This window comes from Prionailurus viverrinus, chromosome A1, assembly GCF_022837055.1.
Source record: "Prionailurus viverrinus isolate Anna chromosome A1, UM_Priviv_1.0, whole genome shotgun sequence".
NCBI lineage: Eukaryota > Metazoa > Chordata > Mammalia > Carnivora > Felidae > Prionailurus > Prionailurus viverrinus.
Genome location: NC_062561.1, coordinates 89,517,428 through 89,540,753, shown reverse-complemented (window position 1 = coordinate 89,540,753; position 23,326 = coordinate 89,517,428). Strand labels below are relative to the sequence as shown.

The window sequence follows — 23,326 nt, the reverse complement described above, 5'->3', positions numbered from 1 at the left end:
GAGAGTTTTTATTATAAACAAAGGCTTTATATTGTCAAATACCTTATCTGCATCTATTGAGATGATCATATAATTTTTATTTTTCCTCTTGTTAATGTTATATATTACACTGATTGACTTCTGAGTATTTAAGCACTCTTGCATCTCTAAAATAAATCCCATTTGATGGTGGTAAATTATTTTTTAATGCAGTGCTGAATTCTGTTTGCTAATATTTTTTTGAGGATTTTTTTGCATCTATATTCATCAGAGATTTGGGGCTATAGTTTCCTTTTATTTTGTTTTTGTAGTGTTTTTGTCTGGTGTAGGTAACTGTAATTTTGGCCTTGTAGAATTAATTTGTAAGTTTTCTTTCCTTTTCTATTTTTTGGGATAATTTGAGAATAATAAGTACTAACTTGTCTTTAAATACTTGTTGGATGGGGCACCTGTGTGACTCAGGTGGTTAAGCATCCAATTTCAGTTCAGGTCATAATCTTGAGGTTTGTGAGTTTGAGCCCTGCTTCAGGCTCTGTGCTGACAGCTCAGAGCCTGGAGTCTGCTTTGGACTCTGTCTCCCACTCTCTGCCCCTCCTCCACTTTCTCTCTCTCTCTATCAAAACTAAAAATAAACATTTTTAAAAATTTAATGTTTGGTAGAATTCACCTCTGAATCTACATGGTCCTGGAGACTGTTTTTTGAGAGATTTTTTTTATTACTGATTCAATTTCATTATGAAAAAATTGAAGTTTTCTATTTTTTTCCTGATTCAGTTTGGAAGATTATATGTTTCCCATAATTTATCAATTTATTCCACATTGTTCAATTTATTTACATATAATTTTTCATGTATTATGAAAGGAGGAAGGAGGAAGAAGAGAAAGTGCCACAGTATGTGTTGGAAGACTTATTTGGACATTCTTTTTTCTTTTTTTTTTTTGTCAATTTATTTATTCATTGTCAAATTTACTTACATACAACATCCAGTGCTCATCCCAACAAGGGCCCTTCTCAATGCCCATCACCCATTTACCCCTCCCCCTGCCCCCCCCATTCACCCTCAGTTTATTCTCTGTATTTAAGAGTCTCTTGTGGTTTGCTTCCCTCCCTCTTGGACATTATTTTTTTCTTAATTGTCTGTTTTGGTGATTTTTTTCCCCAGTAGCATAAAGTTTACTTCAGTTCAACTATACAAACACCTATGAGTCCTTTATATGGCCATTACTATTATTGGTGCTGAATATAAGATAGGCTAAATTATGATATTTACAGAATAGTAAAGCAAAACACAGAACAGTAAAGCAAAAAGAAGAGGAAGAGGAAGAAGGGGAAGGAGGAAAAGAAGGAGAAGAAGAAGAGGAGGAAGAAGGAGAAGGAGAAGGAGAAGGGGAAATGCATGTATCACGGGAGTATGGGAAATGGGTACACATTATTACATTATTCTGGCATGATTGAGAGTATGTTGTGTGAGATTTCTTGATGATGATGATGATGATGATGATGATGATGATAGATGATAGATTGTAGATAGATATAGATACTCAATTTGATGTAGAAATAATGTTGAGACTGTATTTCTAAGACTTTATACAACATAGGTTTACTGATTAACTGGGTGAAATAAAAAAAATGGTGATGATTTTGACTATAGCATAAATAACATGGATGGTGTGAGGTCTGTTTTTCTAGATGTACAAAATTCATTTCTTCTTTTCCACTATGATGATTGCACTTTCCATGCATGTTACTATTAAATTATGTCAATTTTTACAAGTTGGCATTGGAATCTTAGCCAACACCTTCCTCCTCTTCCACATCTTCACATTCCTTCTGGATCACAGACCTAAGCCCACTGACCTGATCATCTGTCACTTGGCCTTTGTCCACATAATGAAACTCTTCACTATACTGTTTTTGTTGTCTAGAGCTGTTTGAATTACCAAACTTTATAAATGATTTCAAATGTAAGGCTTTATTCTACATGAGCAGATTTGATGAGAGGTCTCTCCATCTGCATCACCTACTTCCTGAGCATAATCCAGGCCATTACAATCAGCCCTATCACCTCCTGGTTGGGTAGATTTAAACATAAATGCACAAATAACATCTCCCATTCCTTCATCATCTTGTGGTTTCTCGGTTCGTCTCTCAGTATTAATCCCATCTTTTTTACAGTTGCATCTTCTTTAAAATTTTTAAATATTTTTTTTATTTTTGAGAGAGAGAGAGAGAGAAGAAGACGACTGAGCACGAGTCGGGGAGGGACAGAGAGGGAGACACAGAATCCGAAACAGGCTCCAGGTTCTGAACTGTCAGCACAGAGCCCAATTCGGGACTTGAACCCATGAACTGCAAGATCATGACCTGAGCCAAAGTCAGACCCTTAACCAGATGAGCCACCCAGGTGCCCCTACTGTTGCATCTTCTAATGTGACCCTGACCAGTCTACTGAAAGTCAGTAAATACTGTTCACTTTTCCCTATAACCTCCAGCATCAAGGCACTGTTTTTCACTTTGACATTATACAGGGATGTCTACTTCATAGGAGTCATGCTTCTCTCAAGTACATACATGGTGACTCACTTGTTCAGGCATCAGAAGTGGTGCCAGGACCTTCACAGCACCAGCCTCTCCTCAAGAGTCTCCCCAAAGGAAAGAGCCAACCAGACCATCCTGTTGTTTGTGAGTTTCTTTGTGATTGTGTATTGGGTGGACTTCATCATCTGTAATCCTGTTATGGGTGTGTGTCACCATCATCCTAGATTGCCAGAAGATTTGGGGCAATGTCTATGCCACTGTCAGTCCTTTGGTACTAATTAGTTCTCACAAAAGAATAAAAATATGTTGCAAAAATGTGGCAAAATTACAATCAATTTTAAACAACTTATTCATGAAATAATTATCCAAAAACTTATTTTCTCTTTAATAAATTTTTATTTTATACACTAAATTCTTTGGTATTTTGTCTATGTGTATATGTTTAGATATTGCCTAACTCATGTGTAATTGTTAAACACTCTAGCTTTTTAAATTTTCATATCACAATATCACAATATTATTAATTTCACAATGCCATTCTTTATTTACTATGCCATTTTTATATAATTATATTTAAACTCATTTTTGTGCCCTAACTATTGATGCAAAAAAGAAGGTAGAGTTAGTCCACAGTCTTGATAAAATCCAAAATGAAATGGGATATTTCCCTATTTGTTTTTATTCTGTACTTTCTTTGTCCCAAACAATAAATATGAGTAGTAATCACAGAAGTGATAGGTATATGGGGCGCCTGGGTAGCTCAGTTGGTTAGGCGTCTGACTCTTGGTTTCGGATCAGGTCATGATCTCACCGTTCATGAGTTTGAACACCACATCGGGATCTGTGGTAATAGTGAAAAGCCTGCTTGGGATTCTCTCTCTCTCTCTCTCTCTCTCTCTCTCTCTCCTGCTCTCTCTGCCCCTCCTACGTCCTCTCTCTCTCTCTCTCAAAAAAAAAACTTAAAAGAAAAAGGAGTGGTAGGTATATTCTTCTTCCTACAATTTTATAATCTGTGACAGTGGTACTCATAAATTTCCCCCAAAGTCTCATTCTCCTACATTATTACTCTTTGTTTTTCCATCTCAATTTGCACGGAAACTTAGAAACAAAGAATACTACCAATTAGAATTAAATTCCTACATAGGTACAAATAATCTAAGTAAACTTGGGAGGGGATAGAACACATGAATAGACCTGTAGCAAGTAAAGAGATTAGGGAAATATTTCACAAAGAAAAACCCAGACCCTATGGGCTCACTGATAAAGTTATCAAACATTTAATAAGGAATATTTACCAGCCCTTTATAAACACTTCAAAAGTGGGGAAGAACTGGGAAATTTACCAATTCATTTACCAGTTTATTTTATGAGGCCAGTTATTATCCAGATAATAGAACGAGCAACACCATCACAAGTAACCTACAGACCATGTATTTCATGAGCATAGGCACATCCACTTTCCAAAAATAATGTGTAAACTGAATCCACCAGTGTATAAAAATAATTACACATTATGAACAAGTAGGATTATCTTTAAAATGTAAATTTGGTTTAACATCCAAAACTCAATTAATGTAATGCATAGTATTGGTAAATTATAGGACTGAAAATAATTATTTCAATAAATATAAAAAGCATTTGACAAAACAAAGACCTGATCATTTTATTTTATTTTTCCCCAAGTTTTTATTTAAATTCCAGTTAGTTAACATACAGTGTAATATTAGTTTCAGGTATAAAATTTAGTGATTCATCACTTACATACAACACCCGAAGCTGATCATTTAAAAAACCTTCAGATAACTAGCTGTATAAGGGAACTGTTTATATCTACCAAAGCACATCTAAGAATCATGTACAGCTAATGTAATATTTAATCATGAATAAACAGGTGTTTTATTTTTTTATTTTAAAAGCTTATTTAAATATAGTAAATAAACAATGTTACATTAGTTTCAAGTGCGTAACATAGTGACTCAACAACTCTATATGTCATTATGCTGTGCTCACTACAAGTATAGTTACCATCTGTGACCATGCAACACTATTAAAATACAATTGACTGTATTCCTTCTGCTGTAACTTTTATTCTCATGACATTGTGTGACCAGGAGCTTATTTCTCCCACTTCCCCTTCACCCATTTTGCCACGCCCCAACTATCTCTGTCTTGGCAACCATCACTTTTTCTCTGTATTTATATGTGTAATTCTACTTTTTGTTTGGTTATTCATTTGTTTTGCTTTTTAGATTCCACATATAAGTGAAATTATATAGTGACTTATTTCATTTATCATAATACCCTCTGGGTCCATCCATGTTGTCACAAATGGCAAAATTTCATCCTTTATTATGACTGAGTAGTATTCCATTGTATATCATGTGAAATGAAGATCTATATTACATTTCCCTTATCCATTCTTCTACTGATGGACATTTGGGCTGTTTCTGTTAAAAGGATTGCCCACCACAATCAAGTGGGATTTATTCCACAGATGCAAGGATGACACACAGTCACAAATCAATCAATTTGGTAGAGCACACTAAAAAAAAAACAAATGATAAAATCATATGCTCATTTAAATAGATGCAGGAAAATCATTTGACGAAATTCAAAATAAGTTTATAATAAATACTCTAAACAAAATAGGTTTGGAGAGGACATACCTCAACATAATGAAAGCCATATACAAAATACCCACAGTGAAAATCATCCTCAATGGGGAAAAACTGAGAACTTTCCCCTAAGGTAAGGGAGAAGACAAGGATGTCCACTCTCACTACTTTTATTCAACATAGTACTGAAGTCCTAGCCACAGCGAAAGGCACCCATAGTAGAAAGGAAGAAGTCAAACTGTCACTATTTGCAGATGGGCTACTATAAAACCATTAAAAATAGCAAGTGCATGTATTTTATGCTACAGTTTATGACCAAGAGAAGAATGTCCAATTACACCACTTCTATCCAAAATTATACTGAATAGAATACCATGTAACATGAAGAAACAAATGGCTTCCAGATTGTAAACCTATGCAGATGACATTATCTTTTACATACTATTTGCAAGGTTAATCAGGAAAAACCCACTAAAACTAACAAGTTAGTTGTACAAATTGGAGTATAGAAGAGCAACATACAAAATTAGTAGAATTATTATACACTAAGAATAAAAAAATCTCAAAATTATATATTTTTATTTAAATTGTAGTTAGTTAACATACACTGCAATATTGGTTTCAAGAGTAGAATTTAGTGATTCATCACTTACATACAACACTCAGTGCTCATCACAAGTGCCCTCCTCAATACCCATCACCCATCTAGCCCATCTCCCACCCACTTCTCTCCATCAACCCTCATTTTTTTCTCTACCACTAAGAGTCTCTTGTGGTCTGTATCACTCTCTCTTATTTTTCTCCTTCCCATATATTCACCTGTTTTGTTTCTTAAATGCCACATGAGTGAAATCAGATAGTATTTGTCTGTGAGTGGCTTATTTCACTTAGCATAATACATTCTAGCCCTATCCACATCATTGCAAATGGCAAGATTTCCTTCTTTTGGTGGCCGAATAATATTCCATTTTATATGTATGCCACATCTTCTTTATTCATTCATCAGTTGATGGACATTTAGGCTCTCTCCATTGTTTGGCTTTGTTGATAATGCTGTTACAAACATCAGGGTGCATGTACCCCTTTGAATCTGTATTTTTGTATCCTTAGGGTAAATACCTAATAGTGCAATTGCTAGGTCGTAGGATAGTTCTATTTTGAATTTTTTGAGGAACCACCATACTGTTCCCCAGAGTGGCTACACCAGTTTTAGAGGGCTCCCCTTTTTCTGCATCCTCACCAACACCTGTTATTTCTTGTGCTGTTAGTTTCAGCCATTCTGACAGGTGTTAGTCAGTATCTCATCATTGTATTGATTTGTATTTCCCTGATGATGAATGATGTCAAGCATCTTTTCATGTGTCTGTCAGCCATCTAGATGTCTTCTTTGGAAAAATGTCTATTCATGACTTCTGCCTATATCTTAACTGAATTATTTGTGTTTTGGGTGTTGAGTTTAATCAGTTTTTTATACATATTGGATACTAACCCTTTATCAGATATGTCACTTGCAATTATCTTCTCCTATTCTGTAGGTTGTCTTTTAGTTTTGTTGACTGTATCATTTGCTGTGCCGCAGCTTTTTATTTTGATGAAGTACCAATAGTTCGTGTTTGCTTTTGTTTCCCTTGCCTTCAGCGAGATGTCTAGTAAGAACCTGCTATCACTGAGGTCAAAGAGGTTGCTACCTGTGTTCTCCTCTAGGATTTTGATGGCTTTCATCCATTTTGAATTTAGTTTTGTGCATGGTGTAATAAATTGGCCCAGTTTCATTCTTCTGTGTGTAACTGTCCAGTTTTCCCAATACCATTTGTTGAAGAGACTGGCATTTTTCCAATGGATATTCCTTCCTGCTTTGTTACAGATGAGTTTACCATATAGTTCTAGGTCAATTTCTGGGTCCTCTATTCTGTTCCATTGATCTATGTGTCTGTTTTTGGGCCATTACCATACTGTCTTGATAACTACACCTTTGTAATATAGCTTGAAATTCGGAATTGTGATGCCTCCAGTTTCATTTTTTCTTTTTCAGGATTGCTTTGGCTATTCGGGGTCTTTATGGTTCCAAAAAAAATTTAGGATTGTTTGTTCTAGCTCTGTGAGAAATTCTGGTGGTATTTTGATAGAGATTGCATTAAAGCTATAGGCTGTTTTGGGTAGTATAGACATTTAACAGATTTATTTAACATTTACCTATCTGTTTATCTCTTTATCATCTATTTATCTATCATCTATCTATCTATCATCTATCTATCACATGTCTATCTGTGTTTGTTTTTCCAATACATGAACATGGAATACTTTTTTATTTCTTTGCATCCTCTTCAATTTCTTTCATTAAGTTATAGTTTTCAGCATACAGATCTTTTACTGTTTTAGTTAGGTTTATTTCTAGGTATCTTATTGTGTTTGGTGCAATTGTAGATGGGATCAATTCCATGATTTCTTTTTCTTCTGCTTCATTATTGGTGTATAGAAATGCAGCACATTTCTGCATGTTGATTTTATATCCTGCAGCATTGCTGAATTCATGTATTAGTTCTAGCAATGTTTTGGTGGAATCTTTTGGGTTTTATACACAGAATATCATGCCATTAGCAAATAGTCAGGGTTGACTTCTTCCTCGTTGATTTGGATGACTTTTATTTCTTTATGTTATCTGACTGCTGAGGCTAGATTCCAGTACTATGTTAAATATGAATGGTGAGAATGGACACACTTGTCATGTTCCTGACCATAGTGGAAAGGCTCTCAGTTTTTCCCCATGGAGGATGACATTAGCTATGGGTCTTTCGTATATGGCCTTTATGATGCTGAGGTATGTTCCATCGATCCCTACTTTGTTGAGAGTTTTTATCAAGAATGAATGCTGTATTTTGTCAAATGCTCTTTCTGCATCTATTGAAAGGACCACTTATGGTTCTTATCTTTTCTTTTATTAACGTGGTGTATCACTTTGATTGGTTTGCAAATATTGAACCAGCCCTGCAGCCCAGGAATGAATACCACTTGATCATGATGAGTAATTCTTATAATGTACTGTTGAATTCGATTTGCTAGTATCTTCTTGAGAATTTTTGCATCCATGTTCATCAGGGATACTGGCCTGCAATTCTCCTATTTAGCTGGGTCTTTGGTTTTGGAACCAAGGTAATGCTGGCTTTGTAGAGTGAGTTTGGAAGTTTTCCTTCCATTTCTATTTTTTGGAACATTTTGAGAAGAATAGACATTAACTGTTCTTTAAATATCTGGTAGAATTCCCCTGGGAAGCCATCAGGCCCAGGAATCTGGTTTGTTGGGAGATCTTTGACAACTGATTCAATTTTTTTGCTGGTTATGGGTTTTTTCAAATTTTCTGTTTCTTCCTGTCTCAGCTTTAGTAGAGTGTGAATTTCTAGGAATTTGTGCATTTTTGCCAGATTTCCCAGTTTATTGGCATATAATTTTTCATAGTATTCTCTTATAATTGTTTGATTTCTGTAGTGTTGGCTGTGATCTCTCCTCTTTCATTTGTGATTTTATCTATTTGGGTCCTTTCCCTTTTCTTTTTGATAAGTCTGGCTAGGGGTTTTTCAGTTTTGTTTATTCTTTTGAGGAACCAGCTCTTGGTTTTATTGATCTGTTGTACTGTTTGTTTTTATTTCTATATCATTTTTTTCTTCTCTAATCTTTATTATTTGCCTTCTTATGCTGGCTTTAGGCTTTATTTGCTGTTCCTTTTCTAGATCCTTTAGGTGTAAGGTTATACTGTGTATTTGGGACCTTTCTTGCTTCTTGAGACAGGCTTGAATTGCAATATACTTTTCTCTCAGGACTGCCTATGCTGCATCCTAAAGGGTTTGGACTGTTGTGTTTTTATTTTCATTGGTTTGCATGTATTTTTAAATTTCTTCTTTAACTTCCTGGTTAACCAATTCATTCTTTAGTAAGATGTTCTTTTACCTCCATGTATTTGAGTGTTGTCCAAATTTTCCTTGTGGTTGACTTCAGCATTTATTGAACTGTGATCCTCCAGAGTAGAGCCTCTCCATCCTGCTGATGAAAGGCCTTTGTCTGGTACCTGCAGCGTATTTTATCTTTGGGGAGGCAATAAACTCTTCCAAAAGTACTTCTGGAAGGGGACTGTTGTCTCTCAGAGCACCCCAGAGGTGTCTACACCATGCTATGCACTCCAAGACCAGTTCCCTCCTCCCCAGGAGCATACTCCATGGCCTTGCTCCAGAGAAAGTTGAGCACTTCTAAAACCTCAGAGTTTGAGCTCCAAAAGCTGTGCATGGTCCATAAACATTTCTGCAGCCATGGGTCCCAACTCTCAGCACCACCTCTGTCAGTGCCATCTACTTTCGTGCCCCCGCTCACTTTACCTTGGGTTCCACCAACCACTTAATAATCAGATCAGAGGGGCAGGCTTAAAAGCAACAAAAATAATAATCTCATGATTTTTAAAACTCTATAACTGTTCCTTTTGTCTCTGATATTAATGTGCCACCCCCTTTCTTCCTTCCTTCTCTCTTTCAAAGTATTGCTAAAAAGTTTATTTTATTGGGGGCACCTGGGAGGCTCAGTCAGGTAAGCATCTGAGTTTGGCTCAGGTCATGATCTCATTGTTCGTGGGTTCGAGCCCCACATCAGGTTCTGTACTGACAGCTCAGAACCTGGAGCCTGCTTCAGATTCTGTGTCTCCCTCTCTGTCTGTCCTTCCCTTACTTGGCTCTGTCTCTCTCTGTCTCACAAAAATAAATAAACATTTTAAAAATTTTATTTTATTGGCCTTTTTAAAGAAAAAATTATTGTTTTATTGAAATTATTTCCTATTTCTTTGATAGCTGTTTTTATCTTTAAGATTTTTTTCTTTCATACTTTTGGGGGAAGACATTATCCTTGTTCTGACATTTTGATTAATATGCCTGTGACCTCATTTATTTTGTATTTCTCCTGCTTTCTAAAAATGAAATGTAAGTCTAGTCATTATTCTCTATGTATCCTGTAGACCATATCCCACATATAGTTTATTAATTGCTGTTTATTATCAGTAGTCTGTAATTGTAGTTTTGTTTTCCTCTTTAATAGAAGAATTATTCGGGAGAATACTTTTTGATTGTCCACCCCTTTGTTTATAAACTTGTTTATAAATAGTATAAGTTACAATATACTATTTGTTTAATGCTTATTTTTGAAAGAGAAAGATAGACAGAGCATGATCAGGGAAGGGGCAGAGAGAGAGAGAGGGAGGCAAAGAATCTGAAGCAGGCTCCAGCTCTGAGCTGTCAGCACAGAGCCTGATGTGGGGCTCAAACTCATTGACCATAAGATCGTGACCTGAGCCGAAATCAGATGCTTAACCGACTGAGCCACCCAGGCACCCCTTGTTTGTTTGTTTAAATTCAAGTTAGTTAACATACACTGTAGTGTATTTTGAACAGTGTCTGGCATATAATTGGTGTCTGCTATTTCCATCATTATTATGATCTATTATAAGAACATAAGATTTTTTTTCTGCCCCAAGATAAAGTCGTCATATTTTAATAGAACTTAATTTGTCACAATTACTGTGGTTACCGATTTTTGACTTATTCTCCCCTGTCTTACATCCCTATGAAACACGCTTTCTTCTTGTCTATTTTCTTTCCTGACTAGATGGGTCATGGAGTTTTTCTTCCTTCGTGCCCCCTCTAGTGGCTTAAAAGCTCTATAACCTATTTTTATCTATAATTACCCTTAACAATTTATACATCTATACATATTTTTTCTCAATGTCTAGAAGTGCTGGTCACTTCTGAATGAGAAAAAAATGTTGAGCTTGCCTTTATTTAGCTTCCCCTCCTTTCTGCTTTTTCTCCTCCAAACTCCCAGGTTTGGTTGAAATCATCCAAAAGTTTTATTTCAGATGATTTTATAATTTTCCTTCCATTGTAGAAACTTTTTTCTAGAAATTACACTAAAAATTACAGGTGCATTAGCAGCAGTTATAGTAATAATCACCATTTGGTAAATTTTGTTCATCTCTGCTTCTTGTGTTACATGTCTCATCTATCTTTTTTTTTTAAGTTTATTTATTTGTTTTTTTTTCCCCCAATATATGAAGTTTATTGTCAAATAGGTTTCCATACAACACCCAGTGCTCATCCCAACAGGTGCCCTCCTCAATACCCATCACCCACTCTCCCCTCCCTCCCACACCCCATCAACCCTCAGTTTGTTCTCAGTTTTTAAGAGTCTCTTATGCTTTGGCTGTCTTCCACACTAACCTCTTTTTTTTTCCTTCCCCTCCCCCATGGGTTTCTGTTAAGTTTCTCAGGATCCACATAAGAGTGGAAACATATGGTATCTGTCTTTCTCTGTATGGCTTATTTCACTTAGCATCACACTCTCCAGTTCCATCCACATTGCTACAAAGGGGCATATTTCATTCTTTCTCATTGCCATGTAGTACTCCATTATGTATATAAACCACAATTTCTTGATCCATTCATCAGTTGATGGACATTTAGGCTCTTTCCATAATTTGGTTATTGTTGAGAGTGCTACTATATACATTGGGGTACAAGTGCCCCTATGCATCAGTACTCCTGTATCCCTTGGGTAAATTCCTAGCAGTGCTACTGCTGGCTCATAGGGTAGGTCTATTTTTAATTTTCTGAGGAACCTCCACACTGCTTTCCAGAGCGGCTGAACCAATTTGCATTCCCACCAACAGTGCAAGAGGGTTCCCGTTTCTCCACATCCTCTCCAGCATCTATAGTCTCCTGATTTGTGCATTTTGGCCACTCTGACTGGCGTGAGGTGATATCTGAGTGTGGTTTTGATTTGTATTTCCCTGATGAGGAGCGACATTGAGCATCTTTTCATGTGCCTGTTGGCCATCTGGATGTCTTCTTTAGAGAAGTGTCTATTCATGTTTTCTGCCCATTTCTTCACTGGGTTATTTGTTTTTTTCAGGTGTGGAGTTTGGTGAGCACTTTATAGATTTTGGATACTAACCCTTTGTCTGATATGTCATTTGCAAACATCTTTTCCCATTCCGTTGGTTGCCTTTTAGTTTTGTCGGTTGTTTCCTTTGCTATGCAGAAGCTTTTTATCTTCATAAGGTCCCAGTAGTTCATTTTTGCTTTTAATTCCCTTGCCTTTGGGGATGTGTCAAGTAAGAGATTGCTACGGCTGAGGTCAGAGAGGTCTTTTCCTGCTTTATCCTCTAGGGTTTTGATGGTTTCCTGTGTCACATTCAGGTCCTTTTTCCATTTTGAGTTTATGTTTGTGAATGGTGTGAGAAAGTGGTCTAGTTTGAACCTTCTGCATGTTGTTGTCCAGTTCTCCCAGCACCATTTGTTAAAGAGACTGTCTTTTTTCCATTGGATGTTCTTTCCTGCTTTGTCAAACATTAGTTGGCCATACTTTTGTGGGTCCAATTCTGGAGTCTACATTCTATTCCATTGGTCGATGTGTCTGTTTTTGAGCCAATACCATGCTGTCTTGATGATTACAGCTTTGTAGTGGAGGCTAAAGTCTGGGATTGTGATGCCTCCTGCTTTGGTCTTCTTCAAAATTCCTTTGGCTATTCGGGGCCTTTTGTGGTTCCATATGAATTTTAGGATTGCTTGTTCTAGTTTCGAGAAGAATGCTGGAGCAATTTTGATTGGGATTGCATTGAATGTGTAGATAGCTTTGGGTAGTATTGACATTTTGAGAATATTTATTCTTCCAATCCATGAGCACGGAATGTTTTTCCATTTCTTCATATCCTCTTCAATTACCTTCATAAGCTTTCCATAGTTTTCAGCATACAGATCTTTTACATATTTGGTTAGATTTATTCCTAGGTATTTTATGCTTCTTGGTGCAATTGTGAATGGGATCAGTTTCTTTATTTGTCTTTCTGTTGCTTCATTATTAGTGTATAAGAATGCAGCTGATTTCTGTACATTGATTTTGTATCCTGCAACTTTGCTGAATTCATGTATCAGTTCTAGCAGACTTCTGGTGGAGTCTATCGGATTTTCCTATTTATTTGTTTTGAGACAGAGACAGAACAAGTTGTGGAGGTGGGGTTGGGCAGAGAGAGGAGGGAGAGAGAATCCTTCATCACTACCAGTGCAGAGCCCAACATGGGGCCCAAACTTACAAAACCTTGAGATCATGACCTGAGCTGAAACCAAGAGTTGGGTTCTTAACTGACTGAGCCACCTAGGCGCCCTAACATCTGTATTTTCTTGGGTTTATTTTGTTTGAAAATCCCTCACACATTTTATTTCAATAAATTTCTTTTAGAAATATATTTCTCTGATTCTCTTCATTTCTGAAGTATTCCTTTCACTTTCTTAACTGAAAGGTGATTGTTTAAAAATGTAGATGTGACCATGGGAGGAAATAGGATCATAACAGAGTCAAGTGGGAAGAGGAGTGGGAAGGTACAGGGTGGGATAAATGAAATGATCCTGATCCTTCAGAGCAGTCAATGGACAGGGTGTGGTGATATAAACACATCGTTTACACATGTGAGAGGTAAAATGAAATGGAGTCACTTATATCAAGGGGTTTTAAAAGAGAGCCAGGGAGGCCATTAAGGATCTGGGCTTTATGCACATTCTCATCAGATGAAACCAGAAACTTTGAACTAGGCTAACCTGAAAATATTCCAAGGTCTCTGTCCAAACACCTGCAACTTGCTACAGTAAGAGATTTTGTTTAGTGACAGCCAATTATATTCAGTCAAAATTAGTTTTCTGCTGCCAACACCAACCAAAATTCTTTGGTAAAAACCCATACAAACACTTCATCTTTTGATACCCTTGGCTTTTTTCACTAGAGGGACACAATTTCTGTTGCTCCCCAAATCTATGCTACTCAGATTGTAATTCTGAGACCTCAAATAAATGTTTTTGTTTTATTTCAGCCCTTCCTTTTTTTCTCGTTCAACAGACATAAGGAAGTAACTACAGAACAACCAAAACCAAAAGCCACAAAGTTCTCCTGGGCAAAAAGACTGGGAAGGGTAGTGAAGAGATGAAGGAGATAAAGAGGTTAGAGGACAGTTGCTTTTTATTACAATGCCTTTTGTCCAATTTCACTCTTTAAACATGACCCTGCATTACTCTCATTAGAATAAGTTTTTTCAATACAAATAAAATACAAAAGAGCTTCTTAGCTCCAACCAGATCTGGAATATAAAGTCAGATTTTACATGTGAGTGACTTAGTTAGTGACCCCAGCTGCACAACTTTGAAGACTTTGTCTTCACTCTTGATTTACTGATTGGGAATCTATTGGTGAGTCTAACTCCTGATCCAGTGCTCTGAAATGCATGTTTGTTGACATCAGTAAGGGCAGATTTTTTACTCTTAAGATTCTAAGTATATTCTACAAGCTAAATTAGAATTGTAGACAAACGGAGCCTCAGACTTCCCTGTTCATAAGACATAAAGTCTGTGTTAAAGGCAAGTTTCTTTGCTTGCAAGATACCATTAAGAACATAGCAGCTTTTCAGTCAACTGAAATCCCTCTTTCCCAAACCCTCACTGACTGTAATGCTTTATCAGTATGGCATTCATTCTGTTTACTTCCTTTCCTGTTGGGGTGGTTTTACTAGGGATAATTTGGTATTTCAATGGCTTCTTTGAGAAACTTAACATCTCCCTAAACCATCTCATCTAAGATGTATCCTCTCCCATCTCCTTCACACCTCCATCCTTTTACTACCTCCAACCTTCCTGTGGCTCCCTGAGATCTTTTGATATGTCACCCTTCATACCCCTACCTCTTGCATCCTTCTGCTCACCCCTGTAAGATCTTCCTTTCCCATTCTAGCCTCTCAACTCTTTGTAGTCACTCAAACTCTGTGCTCCCCTGTAAGGGTTCCCTGTAAGGGACGCAGGGGCTCCAAAAGCAACCACTTGAAGTTGAAAAGGGAAAAAAAAACTAATTGGAGGTAGACTGGCTATTTTACCCACTCATATGGGCTGTGGAGAAACCCAAATGTCCAGTGTCTCCTCAACCCCTCAGTCCAGATGTAATCTACAGCCTCTGTGACATTACATACCAGGGCAAAGACAATCTTAAAAGTCTCCTCCCACAAATATGGTGAAAAGTTTATCTTGTTGGAGAAGTGGATAAAGTACACCAAAGATGGCCAATTGGACTAAAACAAACTCTGGTCTCTAGCTTAGAGACCCCTCCTCCAGGTTCATCTTCCTTTGCTGTGTGCGCAAAAACCACCCCCCCACACACACAAATATGGAGGCTGATAACTATAAATTACCCTTCCCGCTCACATTCGGGGCTCAGATCTTTGGAGAAACAGTCTCCTCTGAGCCTCGGGTGTTAAATAAATCTCCAATCCACCAAGATCTCAGAGTGCCGCTTGGTTTTTCCACCAGTGTTCCAGCCTGGTTCCATAACAAGCTCCCATATTGATCTGGTAAATGTAACTTCTTCCATCTAGCAGAAACACAGTTCTTTCTTTCTTTATTTACTTTTTAATTTACATCCAAATTAGCATATAGTGCAATAATGATTTGGGGAGTAAGACTCCAGTGACTCATCCCCTACATATAACACCCAATGCTCATCCCAACAATTGTCCTTCTTTTTTTATTTTTTTATTTTTTTATTTTTGGGACAGAGAGAGACAGAGCATGAACGGGGTAGGGGCAGAGAGAGAGGGAGACACAGAATCGGAAACAGGCTCCAGGCTCTGAGCCATCAGCCCAGAGCCTGACACGGGGCTCGAACTCACGGACCGCGAGATCGTGACCTGGCTGAAGTCGGACGCTTAACCGACTGCGCCACCCAGGCGCCCCTAAATTCTGTTCTTTAAGCTACCATATGATTTCACTCATGTGTGGAATTTAAGAAATAAAGCAAATGAACATGGTGGGGGGTGCAGAAAGAGAAAGGTAAATCATAAAACAGTCTCTTACCTATAGAGAACAAACTGAAGTTTGCATGAAGGAAGGTGGGTGGGGGGACGGGTTAAATAGGGTACATGGGGGTGGGGGAGAGGAGAAAGTAGGTGATGGGCAGGAAGGAGGGCACTTGTTGGGATGAGCATTGGGTGTTGTATAGAAAGCAATTTGACAATAAATTATATTAAAAAAATAAAATAAACAAACAAATAAATAAATAATTTTTAAAAATCAATCCAAAAAAATCAGTCAGGTGCACAACATAGTGACTGGACAATACTGTATACTGCATTTAGCATAATAACTTCTAGATCTATCCATGTTGTCACAAATGGTGAGATTGAATTCTTTTTTATGGCTGAGTAGTATTCGTGTGTGTGTGTGTGTGTGTGTGTGTGTGTGACATCTTCTTTATCCATTCATCTATGTATGGACATTTAGGTTGCTTCCATATCTTAGCTATTGTAAATAATGCTGTGATGAACATAGGGGTGCATATATCTTTCTGAATTAGTGTTTTCATTTTCTTTGGGCAAATACCCAGTAGTAGACTTACTAGATCATATGTAGCTCTATTTTTAATTTGGGGGGGGGGGACTTCCATACTGTTTTCCACAGTGGCTGCACAAATTTACATTCCCACCAATAATGCATGAGGGATCCCCTTTCTCCACATCCTCACCAACCCTTGTTATTTCTTCTCTTTTTGATACTAGCCATTCTGACTGGTGTAAGGTAATATTTTTTTGTGATTATGATTTGCATTTCCCTGAGGATGAGTGATGCTGAGCATCTTTTAATGTGTACTTCTTCTTTGAAAAAATGTCTATTCAGGTCTCTCCCCATTTTTTAATCAGGTTATTTGATTTTTTTTTTTTTGGTGTGAAGTTGTACAAGTTCTTTATGTATTTTGGGTATTACCCCCTATCAGATATATGATTTGCAAATATATTCTCCCACTAACTAGGCTACTTTTTTGTTTTGCTGATGGTTTCCTTCACTGTGAAAAAGCTTTTTATTTTGGTGTGGTCCCAATAGTCTGTTTTTGCTTTGTTTCCCTTGCCTGAAAAGACATATCTAGAAAAGTATTGCTAAGGTTGATGTCCAAGAAATTACTGCCTATGTTTTTTAAGGAGTTTTGTCGTTTCAGTTCTCATATTTAGGTATTTAATCCATTTTTGAGTTTATTTTTGTGTATCATGTAAGAAAGTGACCCAGTTTAAAAAAAGAAAGAAAGAAAGAAAAAAAGTGGCCTGGTTATATCCTTTTTGTATGCTGCTGTTCAGTTTTCCCAACACTATTTATTGAAAAGACTGTCTTTTCCCTGTTGTACATTCTTGTCTCCTTTATTGTAGAACAATTGGCCATATAGACATGGGTTTACTTTTAGGATCTCAATTCTGTTTTATTGATCTATGAGTCTATTTTATACCAGTGCCATAATGTTTTGATTCCTATAGCTTTGTAGTATATCTTGAAATCTGGGATTGTGATAACCTCTCGTTTTGTTCTTCTTTCTCAAGTTTTCTTTTTTTTTTTTTTTTGTAACGTTTATTTATTTTTGAGACAGAGAGAGACAGAGCATGAACGGGGGAGGTTCAGAGAGAGGGAGACACAGAATCCGAAACAGGCTCCAGGCTCTGAGCTGTCAGCACAGAGCCCATCGCGGGGCTCGAACTCAGGGACCGCGAGATCATGACCTGAGCTGAAGTCGGCTGCTTAACCAACTGAGCCACCCAGGCACCCCTCTCAAGCTTTCTTAGGCTATGTTTCAATGACCATGTAGGCAATGAAATTTAAAATACAACACCACTTACAACTGCTCAACAAGACAGAAATACTGTGAAATAAATCTCTCAAAACAGGTACAGACCTTATCTTCTATATAAGATTTGTTTTGGCATTCTTGAAATATCAATATTACAGTAATGGAGAACATTTTAGTGGTTGCCAGTTGCGAGGGGTGTGAGGGTCAGTGGGGAGGTGTGTGTAGCTTAAAAAGGGCAACAGGAGGAATCCTTGTGATGATAGAACTATTCTGTGCTTTCCCTATATCAGTGTTAATAACCCAGTTGTGATATTGTACTTGGATTGAGTACAATCACTCCAAAATGTGATTGAGGCCTTTCTCATTTAACACACCCTCTGAAGCTCCTGCACTTAAGAAAGGCCTTCTCCTTCATCATTACCAGATTGGAATGACCTGAACTATGCAGCCTCCCTCAGCTGATGTGACACAGTCCAAGTTTTGCAAGATGTTACCATTGGGTTAAACAGATAAAGTGTATATGAGATATTGCTGCATTATGTTTTACAACTACATATGAATCCACAATTGTCTCAAAATAAAAATATTTTTAATACAAATTTTAAAAAATACATACGCATGTAAACACCATGTCTCCACCTTTTTATTCCACTATCATGTTGAAGGTCTTGAGAATGCCTCGGGATACAGCAACAAACTGTTTCAGAAACTAATATCACTGCACTTCACAGAAATGGAATAGGAGTCTTGACCTTGGCTGCAAATTTATTCTCACACTTTTTACAGGATGTTTTGATGGATTGCATTTGGGGTAAGAGAGAAAGAGAGGAGTTCATGTTTGTAGCCTGAGCAACTGGTTCAACAGTAGTGCTGTTTACTGAAGCCTTGGGGGAAGCAATAGACAAACATCTGATGTGATGTCAGGTGTTGATATGTGCTAAAGAGAAACTAAAGCAGAGTCCTAGTCTGGGTTGTGGCACAGTGGAATTGAGGAGGTGGTTTTAGATAAGAAACCCACCAAGGTAAAAAGATATTAATAAGTGCCCCATGCAAAAGAGGTTTCCATGGGGGAAAAATTGGAAAAGAGTTAAATAAAATTATAATTACTGCAGGATTCTCAGAGCCATGACTAGTCTAATGACACAGTGAATCTGAGAGGGGGTACAAAACCTGTAAAGGCCATGCTCCTGTGGTTGTATGTCCCTTCTGGGAATAGGAAGACCAGTGTAGATTGAAGAATGTGGTTGTTGGGAGGTTGGAAAACTGAAGGAACTCCATTTTTAGAAAGGCTGTCTCTTTGCTGTTTCTATGTGATGTTCTATTTACTCGTGTTCTATATTTTACCTTGCATCTGAATAAACCAAAGAAGCTATGTTCCTACTCCAAGGGGAAAGCAAGAAAACTAACATTGAGTTTCATCCTAGCCCCCAAGCACCTGATAACATCTAAGAACTGGATCCCAAATATGTTCCGGGACATTAGCTTTCAGCAAACCTCAGCTGACAATGCCATCAGCACCCCCTACCTTCGCTGATTTATAAAGTAACACCTGTTGTTCACCTGTCTCTTTGCCCTTGATTGGAACCTACTCTAGATTCCTGAAGGAACACGTACCCTGGACTCCTTTCCAATATAAACCCCAAGTGACAGAGAGACTTATTCTCCTTTCCTTTCTGAGTCTTCCAGACACTCCGCCAGCTATACTCTATCACTTATGCTGTTCAGTAAACTCTGCTTTCACTTCTTCCTGGCTTAAGTTTGATTTATATCCTAAGCGAAAACAAGGACCCTCTTTGCTAGTCCTGTGTGACCCACTCTGTGTCCTCAGACCAGTCCTGCCTGCATCAGTTATTCTAAGCTCTCTGCACCAGAGACATGGGACTCTGCTCTGAGAACCCCTGTGGCACCTCAAGCCATTCACCACCTCTTGGTGTTTTCCCTCTTGCATAGATGTGGCACCATCTGCCAGCTGAATCCCTGAGAGTGATAAAGGAAATTTTCAAATTTTAATGTTTGTGGGCCCTGCTCCTGGGCTCCCAGGGAAGCTATACTTTTAACAAGATCAGAATGACTTCACCAAACTTCAGAGCATGGGCTCTATTTCTTCCCTGAGCACACATTGTCCATCTGCTTCATTAGCCAATAACCTAAAAGAAACATTTCAAACTAAAGATAAGAGTAAAAATCTTTGTAAGTTCTGTTCCATACCTCAGAAGCGTACAACTTGCATATACTAAAAGCATAAAATAAAGTTTGTACTTTTCTAAAATGTCCTTCATCATGATGATTTGTAATTCTTGATGTAACAAAAACATACATAACCCTGTATTAAACATTACTTCTCTGGAGCACTTTCTTCTTTGTTAAGATTGTGGATCCTCTACAGGAGTGCTGATGCATGGGGGCATAGGTACCCCAATGTTTATAGCAGTGCTTTCAACAATAGCCAAATTATGGAAAGAGCCTAAATGTCCATCAACTGATGAATGGATAAAGTAGATGTGGTTTATACATTTAATGGAATACTACTTGGCAATGAGAAAGAATGAAATCATGTCATTTGCAGCAACTTGAAGAAAGAATCATGCCATTTGCAGTGGATGAAACTGGAAGAGATTATATTGAGTGAAATAAGTCAGTCAGAGAAGGACAGTTATCATACGTTTTCACTCATTTGTGGATCTTGAGAAACTGAATAGAAGACCATGGGAGAAGGGAAAGGGAAAAAATAGTTACAGAGAAGGAGGGAGGCAAACCACAAGAGACTCTTAAATACAAAGAACAAACTAAGGGTGGATGGGAGGGGGGAGAGGAAAAATGGGTGATGGGCATTGCAGAGGGCACTTGTTGGGATGAGCACTGGGTGTTGTATGTAAGCCAATTTGACAATAAATTATATTCATAAAAAAAGATTATGTATCTTCGGCAGCTGGCATCACTCTCTTTCTTTCTTTCTCTCTTTTTTCTGTAGAAATTCTAAAAGGTTTGTTCATTTTGCATCAGCAAGAGTACCCCTTGCTGTGAACTTGAAAAGGGCTGTGAAAGCCGAGGCCCAGAGGCCTACCCTGGAGGATGAAGCTGCAGGGTCCATCTGTGAACCCACCAAATACTTTCATTTCATTTCTTTCTCCTCTTTCCAAAATGTGATTGAGGCCTTTCTCATTTAACACACCCTCTGAAGCTCCTGCACTTAAGAAAGGCCTTCTCCTTCATCATTGCCAGATTGGAATGACCTGAACTATGCAGCCTCCCTCAGCTTATGTGACACAGTCCAAGTGTGTGTTCCTTCCCTAACCACACCTTCCCTCAGCTTCTGTTTAACTTTCAATTTGGAAATGTTAGAACATATGCAAAGTAAAGTATGATGAACCCCAGTGTATTTATCCATCACTAGCTTCAAAAAATTACCAACTCCTGGGCATCTCCTGTCATCTAAATTCCCATCTATTTTCCCTCAACCCTCCATGTAATTTGAAGCAAATTTCAGACATTATTTTACTTATAAATATTTTAGTGCATATCTCTAAAAGATGATACTGTTGCAGGATTCTTTACCTCAAAACCCAGGGTTCATTGTCTCTCCACTCTCAACAATGAAGAGATGGACACAGAATAAAATGAGCAGCAGGCAAAAGTTTATTAGAGTATAAGATGGGATCAGAAAGAAAGAATAGTATGAAAGCTCTCTTTACAGAGAGGGGACATTTGAAAGTGAATGTCGGAAACTATAGGCAAGGGTCCTTGTTTTTAAATTTCTCTCTGCCCCTCCCCCCCCCAATCCATTCCTCCTTATTCCTTCTCAAGTCTAACCTTATTGGCTGGATAGCTCTAGGTGCTGGGTTGTCCATTCCTGATTGGCTCCATTCCATTGTGTGAGGAGTCACATTAGTCATACTGTCCCTCATGTAACATAAGTTTTATGGTTTACTTATTTCAGTTAAATATTTTGATTGTCAAATTTTTGAGGGGAACCTGAAGAGGAGTAGGTGGTGTCTGTTACATTGTTAAGAGGACCTTAACGCCTGAGGGAGTCTGCTCGAGGTCAGATGTTCCCAGAAGAAATGTTTTAAAGTATGTTTTTTTCCCCACCAGGGACCTTCAAGTCTTAGCCTCTCCCTTTCTGCCTATCTTTTCCTATCATAATACTCTTTTAGAGTATCATCTTTTAGAGATATAATGTGATAGTAATCATAACTGTTATCATCTCTTGAAAAATTAATAATACCCACTTTTTTTAAGCTTACTTATTTTTTTTTTGAGAGAGAAAGCAAGTGGGGGAAGGGTAGAGAGAGAGAAGAGAGAGAACCAGATGCAGGTCTCCAACCCATGAAATGTGAGATCATGACCTGAGCTAAAAACCAAGAGTCAGTCGCTTAACCTATTTAGCCACCCAGTTGTCCCTATAATACCTACTTTGTATCATCAAATATCCAGTTATTAGGAACCCGTGGGGGAGGGGAAGGAAGAAAGAAAAAAAAAAAGAGGTTAGAGTGGGAGAGAGCCAAAGCATAAGAGACTCTTAAAAACTGAGAACAAACTGAGGGCTGATGGGGGGTGGGAGGGAGGGGAGAGTGGATGATGGGTATTGGGGAGGGCACCTGTTGGGATGAGCACTGGGTGTTGTATGGAAACCAATTTGACAACAAATTTCATATATTTAAAAAAAAGTCCAGGTGGCTAGAGAAGATGGCAGCGTAGGAAGACGCTGGGCTCACCGTGTCATGCTGGTCACTTAGATTCCACCTACACCTGCCTGAATAACCCAGAAAGCCACCAGAAGACTAGCAGAACTGAGTCTCCAGAGCCAAGTGCAGACGAGAGGCCCACAGAAGAGATAAGAAGGGCGGAGAGGCGGTATGCGCTCCACGGGCTGGCAGGAGGGAGCCGGGTCTGAGGGGCGGCCCGCCGGCCAAGCAGAGCCCCCGAGTCTGGCTTGCAAAAGCAGAGGGGCCAGACGGAGTGTGTTCCTACAGCAAGAGGGACTTGACATCTGGAAGGTTATAAGCTAACAGCTCTGCTCGGAGAACGGGAGGGCTGAAGGACAACGGAAGGGAGAGTAGCTGAGCCCCGGGACAACAGAGTTCAGTTTGGCAGGGAACAAAGGCCCGCGCCAGCGCCATCTCTCTTGCCCATCCCCCAGCCAAAATCCCAAAGGGAGCCAATTCCTGCCAGGGAACTTACTTGCTCTGCGCAAACACCCAACGCTGTGCTTCTGTGGAGCCACCCCTCTGGCAGCGGGTCTGACTCCCTCCCGCTGCCACAGGGCCCCACCTGAAGTGGATCATCGAAGGAGAAGCAAGCTAAGCCTGCCCCTCCTGCCCCTGTGCACCCTGCCTATCCACCCCAGCTTACGCCAGATCCCCAGCACCACAAGCCTGGCAGTGTGCAAGTAGCCCAGACAGGCCACACCACCCCACAGTGAATCCTGCCCCTAGGAGAGGGGAAGAGAAGGTACACACCAGTCTGACTGTGGCCCCAGCGGTGGGCAGGAGGCAGACATCAGGTCTGACTGCGGCCCCGCCCACCA

The 23,326-nt window shown here is 38.6% G+C and overlaps 1 protein-coding gene across 1 annotated transcript in view; it reads left to right on the top strand.

Moving 5' to 3' along the window:
* Positions 1–1,699: 1,699 nt before the first annotated feature.
* LOC125164080 (vomeronasal type-1 receptor 90-like) overlaps positions 1,700–23,326 on the top strand; it is a 28,642-nt gene continuing 7,015 nt past the window's right edge. The window contains 6 exon segments of the mRNA XM_047856557.1: positions 1,700–1,897; positions 1,899–1,970; positions 1,972–2,131; positions 2,385–2,694; positions 2,696–2,811; positions 2,814–2,855. Coding sequence (XP_047712513.1) covers positions 1,700–1,897; positions 1,899–1,970; positions 1,972–2,131; positions 2,385–2,694; positions 2,696–2,811; positions 2,814–2,855 — 898 coding nt within the window.